Here is a 21,109-nt window from a genome sequence, read left to right as displayed (position 1 = left end):
TAGGGAAAAATTTTGAGTAAAGCTTTGTGGATGTGGGGACATGCCCTGAGCAGATGTCACATGCCTCCTTAGGGAGATAGCAGAAGCCTTGTTGCTGGTTCTTTCCTTGTCCCTTCCTGCAGGCAGAGCATCAGTGGAATTTACAGGGTCTGCCCTGGGGGGACACCTTCAGAGCTTGGGCAACATTCTGACCCTACTACATAAAGACTAACCCCTGCTCTGCTTCATGTAGTCTCTATAACTTAATCATCACCCCTCAGACGTATGCAAAAGGATGTGCTTCCCACATCTACAGATAGACTTCACTTCACTAGATAAGTAATTACAGGAAATTTCTTTGCTTTTACTGTAACCACGAGATACACATGGCACCCGCATACCTAAACCTTCAAGGATGAGAAGACCAATACTGCTTTATGTCTCTGTAAAATATCAACTATATCTGTAGAATGTCATGAAATACACGTATGCAGTGTTGCTTTGCATTATGAAGAAAGACTCTCAGCTTGTCTGGGCAGCACAGGCCCAGCAGGCTTAGGCTGTCTGTGTCCACTGCTACTCTGTCTCTGTGTCTCTTTCCTTTTGTTTCCTCTTCGGTTGAGTTAAGCTTGCTGCAGACGCCTACAGAATGCTTCTCTACGTTTGGAAAGTTTTCTTCCAGGATATCGTGGAATAGATTATCAATGCCCTTATTCATTTCTTTACCCTCTGGAATACTGATTATCCAGATGTTTGGGTGTTTAATGATATCTATTACTCATATATTATTCTCATTTTTTTTTTTTTTGGTTATTTTCTTAGTCTTTTTGCTGAATTTTTCTAGGTCAGAGGTTCTGTCTTCTGCATCTGAGATTCAATCTTCTGCATGATCTAACCTGCTTTTAATACTTTCAAGGGAGGTTTTGATTTCCTGTATTATAGCTTTTATCTCTAACAGTTTCATTTGATTCCTTTTTATGGTGTGTATTTCTTCCTTCAGATTGTTCAAGAACTTACTCACCTCCTGAAACTCATCTCTTTTCTCCTGAATTTTCTGGAGTTTGTTGTCTCTCTTCTTTTGCATCTCTGTTAGCTTTGTCACTATGAATATTCTAAATTTTTTTTTTTTTAGTTTTTTTTGTGTGTGTGTGTGTGTGTGAGGTTTTTGCTATATAGCACATGCACTTGCCAGGAAGACAGAGAGAAACAGAGAGATAGAAAGTGAGAAATCATCCCCCCAGGGGAGATGGCCACGCCGCAATCTCTTCTCCTCCATTCTCCTCTCAGGATCTTGGGCACGCATGCACACGCGCCCCGGCGTGAGTTTAAGCCACCGGGTCCAGGACTTGAACCGTGGTCGACTACATGGGAGTTCAGCGACATAGCCATTACGCTAACTGCTAGTCCCTCTGAATTCTTTATCTGACATTTCCATAAGTTCCATTGTACTATCTGTGGAGGATAAGGAGTTATTCTTTTCCCTTGGGGGAGAGATATTTTCTTGGCTTCTCATGTTTCTTGTGCTTCTGCAGGGGTTTCAGGTCATCTGATGGATTATACTTTTTCCCTGTATTTTGTAGTTAAATCTGAGTGTTCAGAGGTATGCAGGAGGAGGTGTTCTGCAATCTCTCTTCATTTCCATTTTTCTCCCTTTGGCAGAAGATCCTGTGTGAATTGAGGATTACTCTGACTCTTGACTAGATCTTGGGGTCAGGGGGGTGAAGTCTGGGCAGAAAATCTTCAGTTGTCCTAGTCCCTGAAAGGGGCCACTCAGAGCTCAGGTGTAGATGGCTTGTGACTGGCCTGTACTGGCTACATCTTGGGAACAGGAGGGTGAAATGTGGGCAGAAAATCTTCAGTTGTCCTAGTCCCTGAAAGGGGTTGCTCCATCCTCTGATTTTCATGTCTCTCCTTATGCAATGGCCCACTTCATGAATATTGTTAGGTATTTGATGAACACTTAGAATTTAACATGCTTTAATAAAATCGTTACTTTAACATTTTTCAGGAAACACCTAATAGGGGTTATATAAATAATCATTTGCTTTCAGATTGAATAGTTAGGAGTCCAAGTATATGTAATTATTATGTATAGACTTGCTCTCACTCAGCCTTGACTTTGGAGAAATTTTCTTTTTATTCTCTTTATAATTATTTAAAGTTTATTTATTTCATGGATGAGTGTGGGAGAGACAGACAGCACCTCCAACAAGGTCTTGATGCCATGATCCACTCCCCAGCTCCAACCGGCCCTGATCGTGGGCTGGTGTACTCAGAGCGGTCTCTGGATATGAACCTGGAACTTCCTCATGTGGGGTACCCTTGCAGAGTGTCCCGTGTTTTACTACTGCACCACTTAACGGGTTCTCACTTCTGAGTAATTTTATAATATTCTGCAGGGTGACTTCCTTTCTAGTCTTTGAACAATTTGTGTGATTTTTAAAATAGCAGAGAGTTAATTCAGAGTTCAGCTATTTAGTCCTTTTCATTTGAGTACTATTTTTGGAAGTGCTGTGTCAGAGTGTGAGAATTACTAGTTAAACCAGCAACATAAATTTTTTTCTTTTTGAACTTCAAAAATGTTCATTTTGATGAAGCCTTCTGCTGCTGGCTAAAAATAAGTGTAGAGACCAGGAAATAAGCATGTTCTTGGTTGACTCCAGAGTCAAAATTTGCTGGAAGTCACCAGGACACCTTGACCATGTGTACATCTCCAGGCCTGGTGCCACACCAGTGACTCTGTGGTTTCACTTTTGTACTTTCTTTTTTTTTTATGTAATTTTCCCCTTATTATTATTATTTAAATTTCTTATATAGTCAATCACTGTTTATCACTACAGCATGCAAAATGAATTTTCCCAGCATGAGTGCATTGCTTATTAGTCCAGGTAAAGATATTGCCATACACTTTATCATTAACAGATAATTTTCTATTTTTGTGTCCCTTAAATGTTTTGCTTCTTTCTTTTTCCTCTTGATTCCTTTCCTCTCACTCAACCCACCACCTACTCTACCAATGCGAAGGTAACTGGAGAACCAGTGCTGGCACAGAGGTCTCCCCACGCCTCCCCACGACAGACTATGCTGCTCTATGAGAACACTGACACTGCCCACCTCCAGCCCCTCCATCCATTCTGCTAGGAGGGAGGGTGGGAGCTGGATGCAGGCCTCTGTGCTGCCAGTGGGATTTTATGGCCACTGTTGAGAGGTGAGCATTAGAAGCATCTCTCTTTTCTCTGGATCTCACATTGTCAGTACCAATGTAGAAATCTCAGAACACCCAGCAACAAGTTGTGTCCCATGACTTTATCTTTAGAACATTCTGAGGAATGCCTTGACCCTGAGTATCTCCTTCAGTATCTTAGACAAGTAATTAAATTTTCCCTTGTAGGCAATGCTCTTTCACTAGCATCATTTCATTTAATCTTCATAGTGGTGTAAGAGTTGGTAGAGTAATTTTTTTTTTTTTTTTTTACAAAGAATGAACAGGCTCAGAGAGGCTGAGTGACTTACAGAAGGTCACATAGTAAGTGGTAGATCGTTTTACTCTAAGTTTAGTATCAAACAATATCAAACAGATGATAGATATGGCAATAAATAACACTTTTGGTGAAAGTTAGAACTCCTTTAAATAGGAATGAACTCTTCATCACACATTTAGAGAGAAATCTCAAAATGCAAACTTTCCTCTGATAGTGGGAAAGCATTAACAAACAGGTACTATAGTAGGCTTTTACATATTAAAAACTTTAAACTAATTCCAAGATCATAGACTTAAGAATGGCAGTTAAAACTCCTAGATCTAAAATAATTTTTGCAAAAAGTGTACATTTTAATATATCTACTTAGAAAATATATTGTTTTATTCATGTCATTTTTTAGTTACCCACTTTACATGCTGCATTCACAGTGCTTCCATCCCATTCCTACATTTCAAGCCATTAACTTATTTTTAATTACCTTATACTTTATTTTCAGTCAGTTGTAATATTTACTAAGACTGTTTAGCCAATAAAGCACTTTTATTGAGTAAAAATTACAGTCTTTCAAGATGGTTCCAGGGGCAGTTAAGTTTCACATTTAGTACCTGAGCCTCACATTTATCACATGAAGTATGATACCTGCTCTTATTTAAAAGAATAATTACATACTCACTGTTAAGTGGTATGAAAGCCATGAAAAGACTTTCCTTCACTGTATAAAAATGCATATTTCCTTTGAGTTACTAAGAAAGTCTCTGGATGTTAAAAGTTTAGATCTCTACTTATAAATCTGAATCTATCCTTTACCATATTATGGTTTTCATGCTGGGGCTTTAATACATTTCATAAATAGAAAAATACAGATAGTAGAAACAGAGATGCAGGTAGAAGACTTCAAGTGTACTAGCCTGCCAGATGTATGCTGGGTTTCAGTGATGGAGGGGTACAAAGATAAAAAACGCAAGAAGTCACAAGAAATATCTTTACTCAATGGGAAAGACAACAAAAGTAAAATGATTCAGAATGAAAGTTACTAGCTTTGATTCCCAGCTGACGTTCAACTCTTTATCTAGCTCTGTCTTGGATTTTAACATTTGCATGAAAAATAATTTCACATCAGTTTCTCTTTCTTGGAAAGTTTCCACATATAATTGATTGACAGAATCTTGGAAGAACAGAATTACTGGTGTTGTCTCGCTGGTGGTCCAGATGACATAGGGGGGAGGAGGTTGAAAACTGCTACAAGGGAAGGTATCTGTATGGTCTCAAAATGTCAGGACGGTACGGATGCTGCAATAGGAGAGAAAAGACACTGTCTTAACATTTACACCATTCGTGCTCTGCCATGTGACAGTCCAAGGAGCATTTGAAGTGTCTCGGTGACAATCTGCCTGGGTTTCCAGGCACTCTATTCGCATCCCTTCGCATTCAGGTTAAGTCAAGAACATTCATCGTTTTCTGGTTTTCTCCAATGTTAAACGCACTCATAATGCCCTGAGTATGGCTGTCATTTAGACTTCAGTTCTCAACTAGCATCCTTAAGAAATAGTTTTTGAGCGCCTAGGTACCTGACATAATAAGGAATATAAAGTAACAATGGGCAATGATATAAGCAATAAGTTCTTTGTATTTGTCATGTAACTCATAGATGCTTTTCATGCATTATCTCATTTGAACCTCAGCCTAAACAATACTCTCCGGCAAGTTGTCTTATTATATCTGTGTTAGAGAATGTAAAAGCTGAGACTCAGAGAGGTTTGTAACTTGCTCCAGGTCAGACATCTAATATGGGATTTTGGGATTCAAACCCAAACACAGAGTTGCACAAATTACAGAAAGATTTATATTCATTCTAAAAAAAAAAAAAATCAATGAATCCTTAAAAAGAAGTTATTTCACTACATTGGGAAACTCTCATGATGTAATTTTAGGCTCATGAAACAAAGAATACAAATTGTATGTAAGATAGAATCTCAAATTTTCAAAAGGTACAGTTGAAAAATGTATGTATTATCTAGAAAAAACATAATAAAAATTCAAGAAAACAATGGTTATCTTTAGTTGTGGGATTATAGACCTTTTTTTGCTTTCTTCTTTATACTGTCCTGTATTTTTTAAATTATCTACACATATTATTGTTTTATACATAAATATATATATATATATTATATATATATGTCATAGAAAAATACTCATAAGTTTCCCAATGACTTAATACATACATATATAAAATTTAAAAATTTTAAAGAAGCACAGAGGCTATCTTTTTACAAGAGAATTTATCCATCATGTTATTTTAGAAAGGGCATTAGTTCACTGGAACTAAATGTTAAATTTTTAATCATCACAATCTGAAGACTTTTAGAATGAATATAAATCAATTTTATTATCTACTTCCAAGAACCCTTAAACATCTCCATATCAAAGCTCTATCAAACTTTCAAAATTATTTTAACTTTATTAAATTATCAATTCCTTCAGGCAAGTTATCTTTTTGTAATTTGTGCAACATTGTGTTTGGGTTTGAATCCCAACATCCCATATTAGATGTCTGACCTGGAGCAAGTTTTTTGAGAGAGTTTTTTTGCTATAGGGTGTGTGCACTAGCCAGAGAGAGAGAGAGAGAGAGAGAGAGAGAGAGAGAAATCAAGAAATCACTCCCCAGAAGAGGTGAGCATGCTGCGATCTCTTTTCCTCCATTCTCCTCCAGATCTTGGGCACACACATGTGCCCGGTGTGAGTTTCAGACTCCAGGTCTAGGACTTGAACCACAGTTGACTACGCGAGAGACAAGCGATGTTACTGTTATGCCATCTGCTGGCCTTGGATTCACTGATTTCTAATACATGGTTGAAACTGATTTGATTACTACCTTAATGTTGTACTTTTAGAGTGTTTCAGATGTTTTATATTATATATGACAGGTGAACATTACATATATGCATATTTAAATATTTGATTATTTTTGTAGAATATATTTCTAGAAATGGAATTGGTAAAAGAAGGGATCTAAGTTTTTTTTTGAGGTTTCAGATACAAATTACCAAATTGCTTTCCCAAAAGGATTTGACGATGAATATACCTACATGAAAGTGCCCATGTCACTTCACCCTTAGCACTATTGAGTATTAGAATTTTAAATCGTTGCTTATTGATATTTAAATGTGTGTGTGTGTGTGTGTGTGTGTATGGCATTTTCCTGAAGTGAATTTAGGTGTGCGTAATGAAATTTTTGCTGCTCAACACTGCCCCCTGGTTTTGGTCATCTATATTTTCCGTCATCTTTTCAACCTGATGATGATGATGATGATGATGATGATGATGATGATGATAACCAACATTTGATAGGCTAACAGCAATACACATCCATGCCTGCCCACCCCCCATGCATGTGCACACTTGAGAGGCAGTATTGGGCTTAACAGAAAGTAGGGCCAGCCTGTGGCCTGGTTAGGGCAGCTGAGTCCCACATGGTCCATTGCACAGTTCCTGTTCTGAACTGGTAGCTTGAGAAAGAAGCACATTGGGCATTTGTGTGTAGCCAAAATCTCAAAAAGAGAGAGAAATGAGGAAAAGGGATCACAGTATGTCCATCTGCTTTGGAGGGGTGCTTTCTGTAGCATGTCTCTCTACAGTGAGTGCATATACCCTTTGGTAAATTTGTTTAAAGATTGGAAAGTCAATTAACTTTGCTAACAAAAGATCTAACTTTGAGGTCTGGCCCCCTTGCCTTCTACCTGTGTGGTTCTAGCTAAGTCATGTCCTCTCTGAGTCTCAGTTTTCTCCTGTCTGAAACGATGAAATTGGGATGGGTGCTTCAGCACGGTATGGGAGTCACACGAGGAAAAGCAGATAAGATGCATAGGGTAGTTAGTGTTGTGTAGGAGCTGGCTTCCATCTTTCCTCAAGCACATCTGCCAAGTAACGATCTAGGATAATGTGTTATGTGAGTGTCTAAGAAAGACTGCATATAGTTGAAAACCGCAGAGAAGTGTGGGGCAGCAGAGAAAGCATGGGCTGGGGGCCAGGAGGTGGGGTTAGACAGGGCTAGGCCTAGTGTGTGTTGTTCCCCGATAAATGCAGGTGACAAAATTCATCTTATTAGATTGTTGTAAATTTTAAATGTTAGAGTTATCATAGAAGATACTGTTGGCTTATTTCCTAAGCTTTGGAAAAAAATCTAAGATTTACATATTTTTAAAAATTATTTTTTGGGACCAGCAGTTGGCATAATAGCTATGTTGTTGGATTCCCGTGTAGTCAACCGTGGTTTGAGTCCTGGATCCAGTGGCTTAAACTCACGCTGGGCATGTGCGTATGCATGCCCAAGATCCCAAGAAGAGAATGGAGGAGAAGGGATTGCAGCGTGACCATCCTCCCTAGGGGGTGATTTCTTGCTTTCTGCCTCTGTCTCGCGCTATCTTTCTGGCGAGCACACACGCCCTATAGCAAAAATAAACAAATCAATAAAAATAAAAACTCTCAAAAAATTACTTTTTACCCTTCTCCTTTACAATAACTTTTGCCAAAAAATTTCTTTGTAAACTTCAAAAAGAAATAACAATAACAGTGTTTTCTTATGAAAAACTAGTACTATTTGTATTAGTAGTAATATTGAAAACAACTAATGCAGTTATACCTACTCCTATAATCAATGTCTTTGGTAAATATAAAACTACAATAAATATAATTTAAATTTACAGCTATTAAATATCACTCTTACTTAGGTGACCAGGAAAAGACTCCAGGGACTCCATGTTATAAATACAGTTGCGTGACTCAATTCTGTTCAATTCTGTTTTGGGCAAAGGTGAATGTTCTCTTGTAAAGAGAGCCGAGTGATTCTGAGCATTCAGATTTGCCACAACCAACATAATTTGGCTTCAGCAGCAGAAGAAATATAAGGCAACTCTTTTTAGCTCCCACAGTGTGACCGTAGATGCTTCATATGCCAAGTCCAAACTGGTAATTTGGTGCACCAAGGCACTCCTGTTTCTCTCATTTTTTCACCTTATCATTCTGTTAGCCAACCACCTACTAGAAAAAGAACTTAAATTTACCTCTTTCCAGAGCGAAGTAGGTCAAATCCTTCATTAATTTTTTCAAAAGGCAAAACATGGGTTATTAATGGATCCAATGAAAACTTCTTAGCCATGAAATCAGCTACAAGTTTGGGGACAGAATCTTTACTCTTAAAACCTGAGAAAAGAAGACGATATCACGTTAGATTCAGTGATCAATAGGAAAATTAGAGAGAAATAAAATTAAAATGAAAGTTAATTTTTAAAAAATGTGCTGCATCCTAGACTATTACTGAAACTAACAAGTGACAGAATGCTTTAATATCCTTTCGTAGTGCTTTGACTTTACTTTTTAAATTCCCTCTGTAAAAGTCTTAGTGGTTAGCTTTCTTATAGAAAAATTATAGTGGAGGTGATTATACTGGAAGTCTAGGAGCCAATTTAGTAGTTGTCTAGGTTTGGGCAATGAGTGTGGGCATGGACCATTGCTATAGATCCTGTGTTCTACTAAGAATTCTGGTGCCTTGTACAGTCACAAATATAAAAAGGTGATGAGATGTCTGAGTTAGTTAATGGGGACACCAGAAAAGTCAATCTTTGGACCTCCTATCTGCATTAGTTTTATATCCAGTTGACTTGGACCCTAAAGATATAATAGGAATTTTGAGTTATTTTTGATGATGTTGCTTATCAAAACCTGACCTTATCACTTGTGAAAAAGAAGAAATTCTGAGATTAATAAGAATTTGACCCTCAAACCCAATTACATACGTACCACCAAAAATCGCGCCTTTCCAAGTGCGTCCGGTCAATAACAGCATAGGGTCCACTGAGAGGGTTTGGGAACCAGGAGGCACCCCTACAATGACGCTTACACCACATGAATTTTCACAGCATAACAGAGCAGCCATCTGGAATAAAACCAATACTTGGCATCCTTAGCATAGATTCTCTGATAGCCCTTCTCATGACACACAGGATCACGTCATCATGACTTAGTGAGGTAGGGTATGAAGGAAGAGATTATGTCTGTGGCTTCTTCATTGGCCACTTTGTGCCTACAGTGGCTCTATGGCTTCAGAAAATGACCAGAAAATATTTTTTAAGTGAAAGAATGGATAAGTGAGTTTGTGAGTACCAAATAATTCTTCCATGTAAAGTAATAAGGAGACAGGTGTCATTACAAACACATATTAAGTATGATCCCTTAAATAAGGTGCTATCTCATCATCATAACTCTCAGATAATTTATGAGTTGGTTAATTTATTTCTCATTTATTAACTAGGTATTTTGAACCCAGTACTTTGAACCAGGTCTTTTGATGGTGAACAAGATATGGTAATTACATTACCAAAATTTGTGTACTTGATGGTCTCCCCTTCCTGTTTATTTGCTGGAGGGTATATGTACTTGTCAAAGAAAGAGCAAAACTGAGAAAGTGTGAGAACCCTCCAATGGGGTGTATTCATGTCATAACCCCATCTCCTTCATTTCTCCATCTCAATGGGATTTTAGGCATGCATATACATGTGCCTGGCATGTTTTTCAAGCTGCCAGGACCAGGATTTGAACCATGGTTGGTCATACGGGATCTGCTTTCTATTTTTTTTTTTTTGAGAGATTTTCACTGTAGGGCGCGTGCGCTCGCCAGACAGACAGAGAGAGACATAGAGACAGAAAGCGAGAAATCACCCCCCAGGGGGGATGGTCACGCCGCAATCCCTTCTCCTCCATTCTCCTCTCGGGATCTTGGGCACGCACGCACACGCGCCCGGCTTGAGTTTTAAGCCACTGGGTCCGGGACACGAACTGCGGTCGACTACGTGGGAATCCAGCGACATAGCCATTACGCTAACTGCTGGTTCCCGGGATCTGCTCTCTTAACCACTGGGCCACAAGGCCAGCCTGGTCTCTTTTTTTTATGGACCCCATTTTACTACCCATTTCTAAAATGCATGTTTTCTCCTCTTTTTTATGAAAAAGAGTAAGAGAGACAGAGATAGGCATTCTTTTTCTTTTTAAGACTTATTTTATTTAACTTTACTTATTTTTAATTTGACCAGAGATGGACAGAGAGAGAGAGAAAGAAAGTGAGAAAGCAAGCTACCGGGTCTAGGACTTGAACCATGGTCGGCCATGTGGGAGTCCAGCACCCTTAACCACCATGCCCCTGCTGGCCCTGAGATAGGCATTCTCTGAGAGTCTGGCAGTGCTATGGTCCTCCTGCCCCAGACTCTCAACCAGTCAGGACCACAGGTGCACACAACCACACCCAACATGTTCAGATTGACTTGGGAACCAAACACTAGACTCCCATGTGGTCGTTAGCCTCCCAGCTGGTGGTGCTACTCATATGCTATTATGGTTGAACCTAAAACAGACATGATGCAAGTTTTTCTTTTTCCTTTTCTTAATCTTCCAATAATATAGAATAGGTTTTCTTTAAATTATGCCTACTATTCTGGAAACTTAAAAATTCAGAAAGTCTTCCCTTTCTAGTCAGGGTTTTGAACATGTTCCACTGTAAGAAAATGGCTTAGGATTCTCCCAAAAGGTAAACAATAGAAAAAGAACACAAGGAGAAAATCTTGAAAAAAATTGGATTCTTGGGACCAGCAGATGACGTAATGGTTATGTCACTGGACTCCCACATAGTTGACCACAGTTTGAATCCTAGACCTGGTGGCTTAAAACTCACGCTGGGTGCATGTGCGTGCCCAGAATCCTGAGGAGAGAGAATGGAAGAGAGGGGATTGCGGCATGTCCATATCCCCCTGGGGGGTGATTTCTTGCTTTCTGTCTCTCAGTCTCTTTGGCAAGCACATGAACACTGTAGTAGAAATCTCTCTTAAAAAAAGTTGGATTCTCTTGTAACTTCATCTACCTATGGCATATTGGCCCAGGTCAAGGCTGCAGAGTGCTTTCATTTCAGGGTGCTGTTTCCCAATACCAACTAAGGGAATTTACTGGTGAGCCTGGATGATGAGGATTTGCTTTAGTCTCTGGAGACTTTTCCAATAAAGATCTAGGGAATTCTGGTTATGTGAAATATAGTAGACAGTGTATTCCCCATGGCAACTGATGATGTAATTATTTGAAAGTATCATGTATAGTCTAAATCCCAAAGACAAACACTGCAAGATTGGAAATAGTATTTCGTAACAATAGCATCATTTATCGAGAGCTTCTGCTCTTGATACTGTGCTAAGTGTTTGTTGCGCAGTATCTCAAGTAATCCAGAAACACCACTATGAGCTGGTAAGATGGTGCTGACTCAGAGTACTCAGTCCAACATGAAGATATCGGGTGGTAACTCTGTGCTAGTAACTGTGCTGTCTCTGTGAAAACACAGCAATGCATTTAAAAGCAGTTACCTAGAGCCTGTTTTCTGTTAATAAAACAATTTCTGGCCTAAAATTGCTCATTCCTTTGGTCAAAATGAAATCAATCAGAATTCATTACAATGTATAAAACATTGTCACACTGTTTTGTTAAGAAAGTGGGTGAAAAATAAAACTTGCTACTTTGAGAGCAGTTTGAATTTTTTACTAAAGATTAGTAAAATAAATTTGTAATGGCTCAATTTTTTAAGAAACAAGCCCCCTGGCACCAGCAGTTAGCATAAGGGCTATGTCACTGGACTCCCATGTAGTTGACCACGGTTCGAGTCATGGATCCGGTGGCTTAAACTCACACCAGGCGCGTGTGCGTGTGTGCCCAAGATCCCAAGAGGAGAATGGAGGAGAAGGGATTGCTGTGTGGCCATCCTCCCTGGGGGGGGGGGGTGATTTCTCGCTTTCTGTCTCTCTGTCACTGTCTTTCAGGCGAGCGCACGTGCCCTATAGCAAAAATCTCTCAAAAACAAAACCGAAAAAACAAGCCCCTTTCCCTCTCTAAAAGGGAAATACTACTTGAAACAGTATTGCTTAGCAGATGGAGTGAAAGATTTCTTGAAACAGTAGCAAACAGGAGATGAAGAACTGTCATTCATTATTTAAAACATATACTTTATATGAAATATTTATATTCTGTTACCTAAAAGCATATTGCACATGACAGAAGGAGAAATCTCAAGGCAGGTCATGGTACATACCATGGTGTCAAGCCGACCAATGACTTCAAATGAAAAGTCCACACCGCCGTCACTCATTTCCCTTAGCACCTCCTGGATGGGTTTCTTGTAGTCTTGAGGGTTGATGCATTCAGTGGCACCCACCTCTTTGGCCTTTGCAAATTTGTCCTTGTTGATGTCCACACCAATGATCCTGGCTGCCCCTGCTGCTTTGCAGCCCATGATAACAGACAGGCCAACTCCTCCCAGGCCAAACACGGCACAGGTAGAGCCCCGGGTGACCTGTGTTTTTAGAAAATGCAAAAATGGATTAGGCAATGGTTGTTAGAAAGTGTCTGAGCTTTAGAACATGTCATGGCATGTCCATTATCAGGAGGTACTCGGACTCTTACGTCCAATCTGCTGTCAAAACCTCTTTTGGTTTCAGTTGTGTCATGCTTAAACTTGGGGTGTGTGTGAAATAAATGGTTTTCAAACTGTGCTGCTCATTAGACTCATCTGGGAAGCTTGGAAAAAATCTCAATGTCCTTTCACAGCCCTTACCCATTAAATCAGTTTCTGCAGGTGGAATCCAGTCCCTAGGTGACTCTAATGGGAAGCCTGGGCTGGGCACCAATGGATGAATGTTTTTTACGCTCTAAATGTCCTGGTTGTAATCTTGAAGAATCTCAATGGCTGAAATTAATTTATATCTTCAGTATCATACATCCACAAGGGCAATTTTTGGAAATGAAATAAGTATAAAAGGTTACCCGAGGAAATTAAAACATAATCCAATCATACCCCCATAGTTAACTGCTGGGTTCATTAAGTTTTAGTAGTCATGACCAGTATAAGGAAAGCAGAAATTAGCTGTGAAGCGTAGAAGAGTTATTCTCCGCTTAAAGCAAAGCCTTATCTGCAGAAATCCAACATGTAACTTTAAGATAATACAGTTGGAGACCAATGTGATCTTTGTGGGTCTTCATACCTGCTTTTAAAAATACTTAATGAACAATATGCAACAAAGAGTTGGTCCATACTTTAATAGTGAATGAAATCCATCATTATGAGAACACTAAGCTTTCGTGGGTATACTAACTTAAACTGCCTGCTAAAACAAATGAGGCAGTTACACAAAGGACTTAGTGCTAAGTCAAAGAATTTGAAAAAGACATGCTCTACATTGTCTAAATTGGCTAGAGAGGGTTTAATAAATCCAGTCTTTTATAGTCAGCCTTCAGTGTGGTGAAATGTTCCCCCATCCCAAGTAATTAATTGTTATATTCTCTTAAAAGTGTCTCTTCATGGGCTGGCCCATGATCTAGTGGTTGAGGTAGCTAGATTCTATGTTGCCAACCACATGGTTACAGTGTTGGATCCAGCAGCTTGAAAAACTATCTGGGCACATGTGTGTGCATACCCAAAATCCTGAAAGGAAGAAGAGCTGGAAGAGAAGAGATGGTGGCATGGTCATGCCCCGTGAGGGAAGGGGATGCTCTCTCACTTTCATTCTCTCTCTGCCTTTCTCCAGTAAGTGTGTCGTTCCTCTAGCGAATTTAAAAAACAAAATGTAAAAAAAAAATAAAATAAAATAATTAAAGAAAAGTTATCTATTCATTCATTTATTCGCCAAATGTTATTAAATACTATGGAATACAACACTACTTTCTACCTTACTTAGAAAATCACAAGACTGGGACCAGCAGATGATGTAATGGTTATGTCTCTGGACTCCCATATAGTAGACTGTGGTTCGAGTCCTGGACTTGGCAGCTTGAAACACATGCACGTGTGTGCCCAAAATCCCAAGAGGAGAATGGAGGAAAAGGGATTATAGAGTGGCCATCTCCCCGCAACCCTGCCCCATGGTGGTGGTGGTGGGGTTGTATTTCTCGCTTTCTGTCTCTGGCGATTTTACGCACCCTACTCAAAAATCTCTCTTAAAAAAAGAAAAGAAAAAGAAAATCACAGGGCTTGTGACTGTCAGTTAAAAGTGCTAGTAATTGTGTATCCTGTTTTAGGATTCAGCAGAAGAGTTCAGAGAGATATTCTAGTCTCAGCTCTCACAATAAGCAGTGGTGAGATTTTGGGTCAATAGTTTTATGTCTCCAGACCTCAGTTTGGTGAAAGGAAACAGAGAAGATACAACGATGAAATCTCATGTTGAGGGAGTAGATGCATCACTGAAGCTTCCTAACTTTCCCCTTAGGGATCCAGAGTAGGTGACCCTTGCTTTGGAGATATATTAGGAAAGCCTGTGGAATCAGATGTTGGCCCTAGTTCTGGGAGTAGAAGGGTTCATGGACCGGACAATCCTCAAAGGCAAATACTTGATTTCATTTACTTTTGCTGCCTCAGAACCTAGCAGAGCCTCCTGGACTGGATAAATTCTAATTATACAATGAATGACTGAATGAGTGCCCAGCCCTAAAATTTAATAATCCCATAAGGAACAAGTGATTACTGAACATGGAATCTTTACTTTTTCTTAACCAAATATGAACAGCCTTCCATCTGTGATAAATGGAGATTTTCTAGGACATGCTCTCAATTCCTTCTGGGACCATTTGTCTACTCCTGACACCCCAAATCTGTACTTTAATAATGAATGAAATCCATGAAAAATCATCTCTGATTGCTGTGAGAAATCACTTCCCTTTTAGTTCCCGGCGGTCTGAGTGTAACTGGTCTTATGGCCCACCGCCAGCCCTACCTTGGCGACTTTGACGGCAGACCCATAGCCAGTCGAAAATCCACAGCCGATGAGGCAGACTTTCTCCAGTGGTGAGGCATCATCGATTTTGACCACTGAGATCTCATCCACCACTGTGTACTGGGAGAAGGTGCTGGTGCTGAGGAAGTGGTGGATGGACTTCCCTCGACAGGTGAACCTGGTGGTGCCATCCTGCAGGGTTCCCCGGGGTTTGTCCAGACTGGTCAGTGAACACACAGACATGCAAGAGCATGAGACAGAAGCGTGACTAATGTGCAAACCCACTGGCTGTGCAAGGAGAACAGGAGCAACCTACTCATTTTTCAAGCAGTAGTTGCTCTCTGGGTGCTTACAGATTCTGCATTTTCCACACTGGGGAGTGAAGAGTGGAATGACTTTATCGCCTGGAGGGAGATAAAACAAATTCCTTTAAAATTTCTATCCAGGAATTAATAAAGCAAGGACTTAAAGCCTATATAGAGGCTCTAACCTGGTACTTGGCATCTAGCAGGCACTCAAGAGAGTAACTGCTTGAAGGCCTCCATGCCTGGATCAGGCCGGGAGAAGTAGAAGGAGGAAACCCCTCCAACCCCAGCCCAGGGGTAACCTTGTGCAGAACACTTTCATCTCTCATTGCCTCAGTTTCCCCATCTGGGCTGGATGATCCTGGGATGCTGACCTAAGGCCCATTCCCCGAGTGTCAATTCTGTACCTGGTTTTACTGAAGTTACCCCTTCTCCAATGCTTTCCACAATGCCGGCAGCCTCGTGGCCTAGGATCACAGGGAAAGGTACGGCAAGGTTTCCGCTAACTACATGATCATCTGAGCGACAGATGCCTGTGGCCACCATCTACAGAGAAGAGAGGATGAAGATGATCAGATTCAGAAAAGATTAGAACCCTCAGATGGACTGGCACACCAAATTTCCTGAAATTGTGCTTCTATAAAGAGATCTCAAGATTTCTGGTAAAAAATATCAAAGTTTCAGTTTATTCCCTAGATTACCTAGTTTTAAACCCTCTTCCAGCTTCCTTTCCTGAATTAAGCAATGTAGACTAATCTGTGAAATAATTGATCCTGAAATATGTGTCTTATGTAATATACAAAAAGGCATGCTTTTTACAATAGAAGTAGAAATCGTAGATTAACACCAAGGAAATATTTAATGTTAACTGATTTTGAAGTTTTGCTATATATTCCTTTGAACTTTTTTTCTGTAGCAACAGGTAATTCCTTTTTTTTAAAACTAGGATTATATGGGGCCAGCAGGTGGTGTGGTGGTTAAGGTGCTGGACATTCCCACACGGCTGACCATGGTTCGAGTCTAGGACCTAGTGGCTTGCTTTCTCACTTCCCTTATCTCTGTGTGTCTGTCTTTCTCTGGTCAAATTAAGATAAATGAATGAATAAATAAAATTAAATAAATAATTATTTTAAAAAGGATTAAAATTATACTGTATATATTCTTTGGTCACTTTTGAAAATTTTAAGTTTATAATTGTCCTTGACAGCAAATGTAATTCCACTGTATGGCTGACCATATAAAAAGTGCCTTTTAGTGAATATTTTGTTCCTTCCATTTTTAATATTTCCTGAATTTTTAAAACCTAGAATTACATAGAAATAGAAAAAAGTGTTTCACCTTAATACGAACTTCATGGGCCTTGGGGGGTGCGACTTCCACCTCCTCGATGGAAAATGGTTTCTTTACCTCCCATAGCACAGCTGCTTTGCATTTTATTACCTGGGAAATGAAACAGAAAGAGAGCAGTTTCTTCTTACTCTTGAAGTCAGGCATTGTGTCTTTTCATCTCTGTACATGCAGCATCTGGCCCCATGCCTGCCACCTAACAAGCTAGCACAGCTTACCCATCAATATTCTTAAAAAAAAGATTTGATCATATATTTTCAGTGCTTGTGAATGTACTATAAAACCTATCTTTACTGTTGCTCCATAGAAATGAACATCTCTGGCTTATAAAATAGAAAATGTGTAAGGTTGGGGCCAGCAGGTGGCTTGGTGGTTAAGGCACTGGGATCCCACATGGCTGACCACAGTTCAAGTCCCTGGACCTGATGTCTTGAAAATCACACTGGGCACATGTGCATGTGTGCCCAGAATCCTGAGAAAATAGTGGAGAAGGGATTGTCGTGTGGCCATTCTTCCCCAGGGAGTGATTTCTCACTTGCCCTCTCTGTCTCCCCTCAGCTAGCACATGCATCCTATGGCAAAAACCTTAAAAAAAAGTGTAAAGCAATAGCATAAGAGAAACAGAAATAAGTATAATATATACTTTTACGTTGTATTGTACATAAGACACTGAGATAAAATGGAATGTCCTTATGTTGCTTTATTTCCTCCAAAGGAGTTTACTCCTGGTATTTCCTAATCTGTCCTGAAGCAGGCTGTTTATCCACAGCTGTTGGCTTGTACATCAAGTTCCGAGTCACTGTTCTTTCGCTGAGTCAGGAAATGTTCATATGAAGTCTGTTGCTCCCTTGCTCCGTCTCCTGCTTCAGCCAGAGGATCTGACTTTCGGTGACAGTCACACATGCATCTTCCTGCAGGGTGACTTCCTTCTCCTGTTTTCCTCCTTCAGTTTCCCGCTACACCACTCTGTATGCACCAGGCTGGCAGCACTTGTCTGGAACTGAGCTTGTGTGTTGCCTAATTTATGTGCAGAGACTCCTTCCAGATTACAGATTTTAGTGCTAAAAATCGTAGGGGTTAAAGCTAGTGGTGTGTGCACACCCACACATATTTCAAAATTGGAGAAATGTGTGTTTGAATTTATAGCTAGCACAGCTTACCCATAAATGTTCTTAAAAAGAAAAGTTGAACACATATTTTCCATGCTTGGGAATGTACCATAAAACCTATCTTCACTGTTATAAAGTATTTACAGTTAGAAGGCTTCTTCTAGGGAGACTTGACATAATTCCATGGGAGATCAAAAAATATTGAAATTTCTTATATTTACAAAATTATCTTTTTTATTCTAGAGGGTGTGTGCACTTGCCAGAGAGAGAGTGAGAGAAAAGAGAGAAAGCACCCCCCCCCCATGGGGTCTGGTCACACTGCAGTCCTTTTCCTTCATTCCTCCAGCCTGTATTTTGGGCACACCTGCACCCACACTTGGCCTGTTTCTTAAGCCACTGGGGCTATGTGGGATCTGGCTCCCTATCTATAGCGTCAGCTGCCGTGCTACTGGACCTGCCCATGAAATTTATCTTTTCAACAATTTGGCTTTATTATTTCCTTATCAAATCCTTCCACTCCACTGGGTATTCACCATGGTCAATGCCAAGGTCAGTATTAGAGTACTTGGAAATAATACTTTAACAGCAGGTATATTCTGGTCAGCAGGTGCCTGTGGCATGGCCTGTGCTGTCTGAGATGCACGCTTCAGATTCCTCCCATAAAACTAATGTCACACTTAATTTTTCTCTGTTCATAAAAGAATATGATTACAAAGAATAACACACTTATATTAGATTTCTTATATATTGTTCCTTGATTAACAATTTTTCCAATTTTAAATTTACAAATTATTTATGACTAGTGTGGGATAAAATATAACTTTACTTCAAATTTGTCTAATGTGAGGAATAAAGACTTTAACAAAGACAGAGGCTATGCTCTTGTTCAAGTTACTCAGGAATAGCTCCTTGCCCTGGTAGTTCAGTATGCATCAGCTATTGAAACATACATGGCATACTGGATTTTAGCATACATAATTTCTAATTTAGATATACATTTTACATTATCCAGGAAATACTCTCCTCTTAGCTAGTATATATTAACGAGACTATTCCCGACAGTAACGTTTTTGCTTACTTTTCCTGCTGTGCTCATGTTGTTTCTTCTGTAGACCAGGAGACTGTGGACCTCTTTCCTGCGGAGTAGGAAAGCACAGATATTTGGTTTGCTTAAGTAATGCCCTATCCCACACTTGGTCTGGGTCTTTAAACCACACCCATTAGTTTATTCTCAGAGCAAGTCAAATCTGAAAGAAGAGTACTTAATCAGCATTCAAAACTCTGACTTTGTGATACGTCAATTTCAGATAACATTTTATTTTTAATAGGTTAAACATTACCCTAACATCAATTTTATTTGCAGTTTTAAAGATTAACCTTTTATTTTTTTAAATCATATCTGCATTATAGGAAACTGAAAAATACAAGAAGGAAAGAACAGAGTCATCCACCATCCCTGGCAGTTGACAGCTAGGTCTGTCCTCCTCCTAGGTTCTGTGCACATACGTACAATGTCCAATTTTACATGCTCCAGATCGTTCAGAGTGTATCCTGTGTTTTTGCACATCATGAATATTTACCATTCAAAGTCCCAAAGGTCTATTTTAATAACCAAGAATACGCTATACCAATTCAATATTTTAAGCATAATTGCCAATATTTTTATCTAGAAGCCTGTTAGGAAAAAATGTAATCCGGTCCTACTTGGGGACAAACATTTTACAGCAGACAAAAAATGGCAACAGGCTTCTAGATAAAAGTATTGGCAATTATGCTTAAAATATTGCATTCCCTTAATGCTCAATTAAAAATAGTACTTAAAGCAACAGGATACTCTAAGTATAATGTTTGTAAGTGAATTCATTGTCAGTCCTGTGCTATTAAAATATGAGCAAGATGTCCATATGGCAGCACAGAAAGTGGCTCCAGTGGCTGATACAGAGGGACTGTATTTGTCGTGACAATCCAGGGTCTGTTTCTGGTGGCTCAGGCTTGCCATTGTTTGCTGAATGCTTCAAACTTGGAGAGGACTTAGAGCAGTTTTTGGCTAAGGGAGATATCATGAAGCTGAAAATAGAACTGAGGTCATTGCAGCTGTAAGTTTGTTGCAAATTCCAGGCAGACACTCTTGCAAAAAGTCCTGAAAAACAATATAACATACACAGCAGCAGCATTGGAATAGGTTGGAACCTGTCCCCTGCTGGCAGAGTCACCCAAAAGGAAAGGAGAGAGTAGTAATCAGCTGGTGTAATACTGAGTTGTTTCGAAACCAACTCATAACTGATGCCAAGTAAAAGCACAAGCTACCCTATTAAGTTATGGCATTATTGAAGAAATAAAGTATGTTTGAAACTTTAAAAAAACAGGAGCAAGATATTTCCAGTTAATCACTCAGTATACCCCTTTGGTACAGCCAGAAGAGATGCACCTGACAATGACTGTCGTCAAAATGTGAACAGGAATCCACGTGCACTCATCTCTCCCTTTACGTGTCCCTCTGCCCTTCTGGTACCCACCCAGGGAACAAGTTCTGATACACACTTGCTCAGAAGTGGTTTAACAACTCCATATCCAAGATTCATCTTCTCTAGCAATCATAACGAAGATATTTACAAGTGGGCTAATTCACTAGCTCTACTTTTTATCATGCATTGTCACTTCAGGTCATCTATAAAGCATCAATGCAAAGTAATCAATTTTTGTCCACAATAAAAAGATACTTCAGGGCCAGCAGGTAGCGTGGAGGTTAAGGCCAGAAAGACAGAGAGAGACAGAAAGCAAGAAACCCCCCTCCGTGGGAATGGCCATGCTGCAATCCCTTCTCCTCCATTCTCCTCTCGGGATCTTTGGCATGCACACACGCATGCACGCACACACATCCACACACACACGCACCCGGTGTGCGTTTAAGCCACTGGGTTCAGGTCTCAAACCGCTCGATTACATGGGAGTCCAATGACATAGTCATTACGCTATCTGCTTGTCCCTAATGTTCAGACTTTTAATAGTGACAAATAAAAAGTCCTATTTTGCATCTGAACATTGTTTTTTGCATCTGAACCTTGTTTTTAATTAACCTGATAACAGGGGCTGGCAGG

The 21,109-nt window shown here is 39.7% G+C and overlaps 2 protein-coding genes across 2 annotated transcripts in view; one reads left to right on the top strand and one right to left on the bottom strand.

Moving 5' to 3' along the window:
* Positions 1–21,109, top strand: part of CUNH4orf17 (chromosome unknown C4orf17 homolog) — a 254,168-nt gene that overhangs the window by 102,921 nt on the left and 130,138 nt on the right. The window lies entirely within an intron of this gene.
* LOC102484756 (alcohol dehydrogenase E chain) lies at positions 4,430–19,235 on the bottom strand. Its single transcript, XM_006152174.3, has 9 exons — positions 19,090–19,235; positions 16,894–16,995; positions 15,963–16,101; positions 15,567–15,654; positions 15,251–15,470; positions 12,577–12,837; positions 9,258–9,393; positions 8,522–8,660; positions 4,430–4,751 (listed from the first exon to the last, which is right to left on the bottom strand). Exons 1-9 carry the CDS (start codon positions 19,105–19,107, stop codon positions 4,727–4,729), a joined length of 1,128 nt encoding a protein of 375 aa, XP_006152236.1. The 5' UTR covers positions 19,108–19,235; the 3' UTR covers positions 4,430–4,726.

This window comes from Tupaia chinensis, unplaced genomic scaffold, assembly GCF_000334495.1.
Source record: "Tupaia chinensis unplaced genomic scaffold, TupChi_1.0 Scaffold000340_1, whole genome shotgun sequence".
NCBI lineage: Eukaryota > Metazoa > Chordata > Mammalia > Scandentia > Tupaiidae > Tupaia > Tupaia belangeri.
Note: the sequence above shows the minus strand (reverse complement) of the source record. Positions and strands in the feature narration are given on the sequence as shown.